At 57.5% G+C, this 7792-nt stretch overlaps 1 protein-coding gene across 1 annotated transcript; it reads left to right on the forward strand.

The window, feature by feature from the left end:
• The first annotated feature begins 20 nt into the window (after positions 1-20).
• On the forward strand, positions 21-7467 carry LOC104317752 (von Willebrand factor A domain-containing protein 5A-like). The gene is made up of 17 exons (XM_069786861.1): positions 21-76; positions 448-695; positions 801-1023; positions 1390-1532; positions 1687-1801; positions 2243-2370; positions 2643-2731; positions 3186-3330; positions 3647-3726; positions 4249-4357; positions 4705-4869; positions 5012-5115; positions 5479-5660; positions 5840-6046; positions 6516-6739; positions 6948-7074; positions 7278-7467. The coding sequence occupies exons 1-17, from the start codon at positions 28-30 to the stop codon at positions 7355-7357; spliced, it is 2418 nt and encodes an 805-aa protein (XP_069642962.1). The 5' UTR covers positions 21-27; the 3' UTR covers positions 7358-7467.
• The last annotated feature ends 325 nt before the right edge of the window (positions 7468-7792 follow it).

Raw genomic sequence — 7792 nt, forward strand, 5'->3', positions numbered from 1 at the left:
ACCCTTCTTGTCTGCAGGTCTCCAGAAATGTGGCGTCAGACCTTTGGACTTCTAAACAAATCCTACACCCATGACAGTGAGCTGGGGATTGGACAGCTGAGGGACATTTGGGGGGTGGGGGATGCGCCCAAAGGGGGACAAGGAAAGGAGGAGGATAGGCAGCTGTAGAGGGAAATATCTGGACTGTGTCTTCCCAGAGTGAAACAAGGATGGGACTGGTCAAGAGCTCTGCAGAAAATGGGTGGGGAACAGAGGTATGGGGCAAAAGGGAAGCTGGGGGCCGGGGGTCAGACACTGTTCTATGGCAGGCTCACGCTAGACCCTCAGTAACATTGGTCAGCTAGTCTTGGTTTCCAGGGTGGGAACAGCCACATACTTGAAGCAGCCCCAATCACCTCCTTGCGTCGTTCATGTGTGCTGATGGGCAGGTTGCCTCTCTCTCAACAGCAACAGGATCCTCTTTTCTGGGGAAGTGGCTCAACGTACCCCTGTCCACAGTGCCTCTGTGTAGTGCTGTGGTGGATGTTGCTATCCAGGATTATGTGGCTGACGTGGCCTCCGAACTCATCTACCAGAACAAAAGTCAGGTCTCCACAGAAGTCCTCTTCGTCTTCCCCCTGGGCCCCCACATGGCCATCTACTCCTTCCAGGCCTGCAGTGAGGATGCCAAGGTCCAGGCCATGCTGCGGGATGAGGTACCAGCATCCAGGGACAAATGGGTGAACCACCACAGGGGCATGGGATGAGCAGCCCGCAGCCTGCCTGGTGATCACCTCTCTGTTCCTCCCCTTCCCACCTAGGCCCAGCAGCTGCATGAGGCTACAGGGCGCTGGGAGGATCTGGAATACCTTCAGGATCAGACTCACTATCCGGGTGAGGTGTTTGCCTGCTTTCTGGGCACCCTGCCCCCTGGCAGGGAGCTGGTCGTGACTTTGCACTATGTCCAAGAGCTGCCACGGGATCCAGATGGAGCAGCCCATTTTGTGCTGCCATCCACACTGCATCCCTGCACAACACACTATGGTGGTGAGTGACCCCACAAGGAACCTGCCCTCCCAGCCACACACCCCACAGAAGGGCCGCAGACTCCCCATGTGCTTTACAAACAGGCCCGATGCAACTTCCCTTTGCACCCACAGGGGCACCCACATTTTCCCCCAGGCAGTCCCTGGACAGACCCAAATATCCTTCCTTGTGCCCCATGAGGGCATCCACAACTCCCACAAACATTTTCCATAAACAGACTCATGGACCCCTCCATACGCCTCATTGACAGCCCCCAATTCTCTCCATATGTCTTATATATGGATGCCAAATCCTGCCCCCCCTCCGCCCCGACCCCTGCAGGCAGAGCCTTTGCCCTCCCCAGTGCCATATTTCTCCTTGCAGCCCAGAATTGTCTCGCCAGCAAGCTGCCCTACAGCCTGCTGCTCACTGCTAGCCTGCAGTCATCCCGTGGAGTGGCCAATGTCCAGGCCAACTTCGCCCTCACCCCTTTGATCTACACTGCCCGGGACCGCAGCACTGCACAGGTATGCCCTCCTGAGTGCCAGGATCCTGGGGGAAGCAGGGGAGGGGTGTCATCGCTGAGAAAAAGGAGATGCACTGGGATCAGTGCCTGTGCTCCTGGCCCAATGTTGGGTCTGGTCCCCTCCTCCCGTGCATGACCACGCACCCCTTCTCCAGGTCTCACTGGCTGGCAGCCCCCCAGGTAGGGACGATTTGGAGCTGCTGGTGTATTTTGGAGAACCCACTGCAGTCAGTGCTGTGGTGGAGAAAGGAGACCCTGGAGCCCCTCCAGGTGAGTGCAGCTGGGGAGGGAACATGGAGGCACCTCTGGGTTGCAGGAGGCGCTGGGGCACGGGGAGACACCGGGGATTCTGGGGGGCGAGATGTCATTGGACACTGGGATGGGAAAGGGAGGCATTCAGATGGGATAGTCTGGGTCCTGGGACGCCAGGGTGGGGTGCTGGGGACACTGTTGTGAGGTATCAGATATAGCAGGATGCATACGGGGAGTTCTATTTTAGGGCTCACTGGGTAGCTCTTCTGGAGGCAGTGGGCTGGAATACATGGGGCATTGGGCTGTGTAATTAGTGGGCAGTACAGTAGGGTATTGAGGTACCAACGCGGGGCATCAGAGGCTCTGGGATGGTGGAAGCTGAAAGCACAATGAGAATCAGAACCAGGAGGAGGACAGGGGTCCCTATCTGGCCTTCACCCCACCCCGTACCTCCTCCAGGCTCCCTGCTTGGTGACCCCATGGTGTTGGTGATGCTGGCACCCAGTATCCCTGAGGCAGTGCCTGGGCAGCGCCTGTCTGGAGAGTTCATCTTCCTCCTGGACACTACTTTTCTTGAGCATGCACAGGTATCCCTGCAGAGCCGGGACCAGGATGGGTTGGAGGAGCAGGTTGAAGGGGAGCGGGCCAGGGCAGGCATTTATAGAGGGACAGAGATGTGAGGGGGGACCGGTGGGGCCTGAAATGGTCCTGAAATATCTCAAGTGCCATGGTGAGTTCAGGGCACTGGCTTGGGTCATCCAGGGGAGCCCAGAGGCTTTAGGAGGACCAGACTATGGGCAAAGGCCTCTGTACCCCCCACAAGTGCCTCCCAAGACCTGCCTGCTGTGTCTTTCCACAGGACTCCCTGCTCTTCCTTCTCAAAAGCCTGCCCCTGGGCTGCTACTTCAACATCTACTGCTATGGAGAAAGCTCTGTGGGCATCTACCCGTGAGCAAACATGGGGAAGGCCGGGTACTAGGGGGCTGGATTAGGTGCGGGTGGGTAGGGCTGGATATTGTGGGGCATGGCTGGGCGCTGTGAGGCTGGAATGGGTGCTGTAAGGCAGGGTTAGATGCTGGAGGGCAGGTGTGCATGCTCTGAAATCGGCTGGTTGGTATGGGGCAAGGCTGGGTGCTGGAGGGCACAGCTGGGTGCTGGAGGGCAAGGCTAGATTCTGGAGACGGGATCTTCATGGCGTTATGGGACAGCATCTTTTGGGGTTCTGTTGAGCAGAGTCTTGTAGGAACTATGTAGCAAGGTGTCTTCAAGAACTAGTATGGGGCAGGGTCTTGGAGAGGACCCTAGGGCACAAGCTGTGGGAAGTGCTCTGGGGCAGGGTCTCGGGGAGCACTAGGGCCGGCATAGAGCAATGTGCTCTCCAAACGTGCTGTGCCTCCTGCAGGCAAAGTGTTGAATATACTCAGGACAACCTGACCGAGGCCATGCGTCGCATCCCCTCCACCGGCTCCAGTCTGGGTGACACCAACCTGCTGGGAACCCTCCGCTCCATCTACAATACCTCCCGCCCCCGCGGACATACGCGCCAGGTCTGGGTGCAGGGGCATGGAGGGGTGGAGGGACAGGCGTCCCAGGGGGAGAGAGGACACAGGAGTGTGGGTGGAAGGAGCCACCCAAGGTATGTGGTGGTCACAAGGGAACAAGAAGGACGCCGTGAGGTCTGGGGGAATGGAGAAGTGGGTCTATACCTTTGGGCGTTTCTGTCCCTGAGTGGATATCTCTCCCTGGGGTAGTCTCTCTGCGGGGGGTCTCTCTCCTGGGCCCCTCTCTCCATTTCAGGGGCCTGCTCTCCCCATTTTGGGGTCCCTGTGCAGGGCCCCACCGCTCATGTCCCCTGTCTCTCAGCTCTTCATCTTCATGGCCGGGTCACCCCCCGACAAGGAAGCCATCGTAGCTGAGGTCTGCCGCCACCGCAACAGCCACCGGTAATGGGGACGCTCTGCCCCCAGTCCTCCAGTCACCCTTTGATTGTCCAGTCATTTCCACCCCTGATGAGGGCCCCTGCTCACCAGTGCCTGTCCCAATCCTTGGGTCCCTCCAGTGTCCCAAAGATCCTTCCCACCCTGCACAGCTCTCCTGTGCCAAGCCCCCATGTGGAAGTCTTTGCTTACTACTGCCACAACCAAGGCACCCTTCACAGAGTGAGCAGGGAGACTGAGGCACAGGGCTTGCACACCCTGATGTGCACCCAAGCTCTGCCCCAGCCCCCCTAGACTGACCCCAGCTCTGCCCCAAGTCCCAGCTCTCCTCTGCCAGCTCCCCATCTAACCCCAGCTCCAACCCCAGTCCCTCACTCTACTCCCTGCTCTTCCTCCTGCGCCCTTGTTCTGCACCCCAGCTTTGTTCTCCCAGCTTTAACTCCAGCCTGTGTTCTCCAGCTCTATCCCAGCATCCTTGCACCCACCTCCGGCTCTTATTTCTGACACCTTTCCCTGCTTCCCCCATAGGTGTCACTCCTTCTGCTTCTCTGAGGACAGCGCTGCCTTAGCTATAACCCTGGCCAGGGAGACGGGAGGTGAAGCTACCTACATCTCCTCTGGCAACAGCGTATTTGAGGTAGGAACCCAGGAGCCCTGGCAGATCCCCCTCTATTCCACAGACGCACTGACTTCCAAGCACCCCACCACCTGGGCTGCCCACACACAGTAGTCGAGACTCGGCTGCCCCAGGAACCCAGGCACTCCGGCTTCCCCTGACTCTACCCCACCGCCCCACCCCACTGAGAACCCGGGTGCCTGGGCTTCTGCCCCACTATAACCCACAGACCTGACTGTGCCCAGGGAACATAGCTGGTGCAGGCTACCCCACGCATTCCACTGTCTCCCAGGGAACCCCGACACCAGGGGCCATGGGCTGAACCCTGGTGGAGCTGCGAACTGCGGTGTCCTACCCTCTGTCCCCAGGTGTTGAAGTGCCTGAAGCAGGCCCTCAAGCTAGCAGCTGAGGAAGTCTCTCTGAGCTGGACCCTGCCCTGTGGCCTGGAGGTTGAGGTGCTGGGGGGCACCCCTCAGTCCATCTTTCAGGGTCAACACAGCCTTCTCTATGCCCAGATCCACGGACAGGCACAGGTGAGAGCTGGGACTAGCCACCCCCAGCTACCTCCCAGTAGCCTCCCAGTAACCACCAGTAATCTTCCAGTAGCTTCTCCAAATCCCCCAGTAACCATCTTGTGTCCCCAGCAATCTTCAGTAGCTTCCCATGTGTTCCCAGGATACAACGGTGGCCAAGGGGGTCATGACCTTGAAGTACAGCCTGGACGGCCAGGATGTCAGCCACACGATTGAATTCCCACTGTGCCCACAGGGAGATGGCCGGTGAGAGCCTGTCCCAAGGGAAGATGCATGCATCCCCCTCATTTCGAACATGGACTCCAGCTGAGAGGGGGCCCAGATGGCTTATGCGTTCCCACCTTCCACACACAATCCCAAACTGGCAGAGAACCCAGGTGTCCAAGCACGCCCTCCTTCCCTGCTTTGACCCCACAGTGGCAGGACCCAAGCACCTGGGCACCACTTCCCTCCAGACAGACAAGGACCCTGTCCATCCTCTGTCCAATCCCTCTGCCCATCCTCACCCCTGAAGGGAGAGAACCCAAATGTCCAGGCTCTCTCTCTGTCCACCTTTCTCCAGCATGGAGGCAAGCCGGGTGGTCAGGCCTCACCCCACTCTGTCCCCAGGCTGGCTGGGCATCGCCTGGCCGCGAGATGCTTGCTGAAGAGGTTGTTGCCAGAGGCTGTGAGCGGGTCAGGGGATGAACCCAGGCGTCGTGCAGTCGAGATCAGCCTTGCTTCGGGGATCATCTGCCCCTTTACCAGCTATGCGGGGGTTCGCACATCACAGAGGGTCGCCTGGTACCGAGGTAAGGGAAGACACTCACGGGAAAGAGCTGGTGGGGCAGCTCCATGGGCTGTTCTCATTCCACTGGAGCTGGAACCCCAGCCACAGGGCACCCCCAGTCTCACTGGGTAAGCCCCATCACCACCAGGTGCTTCTTTCCCATGTGCTTAATCCAGCCCCTTTCCCTGTTTGCTCTCAAAGGGCCCCTGGCACTGTTGCCACCCCGCCAGTCACTCATCCCCTGCCAGACCATTGAGCTTCGTGGCTCCATTATGAGCAGTTCCTGCCGTCATAAGGCAATCTGGGTCCCACATCGCTGGCTGACAGCAGTGTGTGCATCATGGCTTGCCCTCCGTCGACTCACCCATGGCATTGCTCACCTGTCCCAGCAGGGGGCTTGCTCAAAAGGTATGAGATAATCTAACACCTTACAGAATTATGCTGCCATGTCTTGCCCATGGCATGGAAACGAATGAATTTTGACTTTAACCCTTCCCTTAGTTACCCTTAAACCTGACAGTTCTTCAGTGAATATGAGACCCAGCTCAGGGACACCCAGGGAGGGGACAGGGGTGGTGCTGGATCATAAGTACACATTTGGATAAGAAGTACTGGGGGGCTGTCAAGAGAGGTCTTGGGACATGGCTGGGCAGGAATGCCAGGAGAAGAGGCAATGGCCAAAGTTGGGGTTGAGTTAGGGGTGTCCAGAAAGGGCTGTGGATGGGACTGCTTGGGGACATGCAGGAAGGAGCTTAGATTGCAGGTGGCTGCCTAAAGGAAGAGCAGAGACAAAGTTCTGGGGCATTGCACAGGGGAGTAGAGAAGGGCCATCCTTCTGTGATTGTCCCAACCCTCCTGCTCGTGTGTTCTCCCACAGCATGTAAACCACCACCACCACCTATTTCTTCTCTCAAGCATGTGAATCACCTGGAATTTGTTCTGTGGTCTCAAGATACTGTGTTTTGGCCCACCAAAAGCATTGCTGAGTGCCAGGAGCTGGTGGCACTGCAGAATGTAGATGGCTCCTGGGCCCTCAGCTCAGGCCTGGCCTCTGTGCTGGAAGTCGATGAGGCTGAAATCAAGGGAAAGATGCCTGCTGAGGTAAGGGAAGAACCTCTTACGGTAGCAGTGTGTCATCCTGGGGCAGTGGGATCCCCTTGACTGGTGGCAACACTGGCATCCCAAGGGCAGCCAGAGAGGAATGAACGGATCAGAAACCAGAAGCCACAAAGGAAAGGGTGGGAAGCAGTGATGGGGCAGGGAGGATGCTCAGCACTACGTGCTGGTCTGAGTCATTGTTCTCCTACAGGTCCTGGAGCCAAGCATCTGGGCCACAGTGCTGGCTGTGACTTGGCTGAACAGAAATGGCAAGTGTTACCAAGACCTCTGTGGGCTGCTGGAGGCCAAGGCTGTGACCTGGCTATGCAGCCGAGCTGGTGAGTCTTGAGGATCCTTTTCCAGCTGATCCCCACAGCACAGCCTCCTCCCTTCTCTCTCCAGTGGGCTCTGCCTCACCCCTTTGCAGGACCACAATTTCCTGGGGACAGATGAAGGAGTCCTGTGTCCCCTTTCTCCTTTCCATCTGTGGACCCTCCCTCCTGCTTGACTTCCTAGTGCCCCTGTCTCTTACCAATTGCAGTGTCCCAGCTGGACAAGTGCCTGGAGGCAGCCAACACTCTCCTTGGGAGCACCGTGGAGCCAAGCGTCTTCAGGCTCTGAGCTCAACACATGCCCTGTGCTACAGACCGGCTGCACCTGCAGAGCTAAGAAGGGCCAGAAAGTATAGCCTAAATTCACCTACTGTGCTGAGATACCACTGTTGCTACCGGCTGGGGTCTTACATTAGAGATGAATTCTCACTGCTTATGTCTTATACTAGCTGGGCTGAACCTGTATCATGCTGAACTAACTCCTCAAGGGAAAACCTCTAGTTCAGAGCCTCCAGTGGGTTTGGTTTGGGCGGAGATGGGAGTGGGAAGGAAGCATCACATTCCCCAGTGGTTGCCCTTCCTGTATTTAGCTTTGCCAAAATGGGCTACTGGCCTCCACAAAGATGGCGCTTAGGGACATGGTTTAGTGGTGGACTTGGTAATGTTAGGTTAACGGTGGAACTCGATAATCTTAAGGGTCTTTTCCAACCTAAACGATTCTATG

The sequence above is a fragment of the Haliaeetus albicilla genome, chromosome 7, assembly GCF_947461875.1.
Source record: "Haliaeetus albicilla chromosome 7, bHalAlb1.1, whole genome shotgun sequence".
NCBI lineage: Eukaryota > Metazoa > Chordata > Aves > Accipitriformes > Accipitridae > Haliaeetus > Haliaeetus albicilla.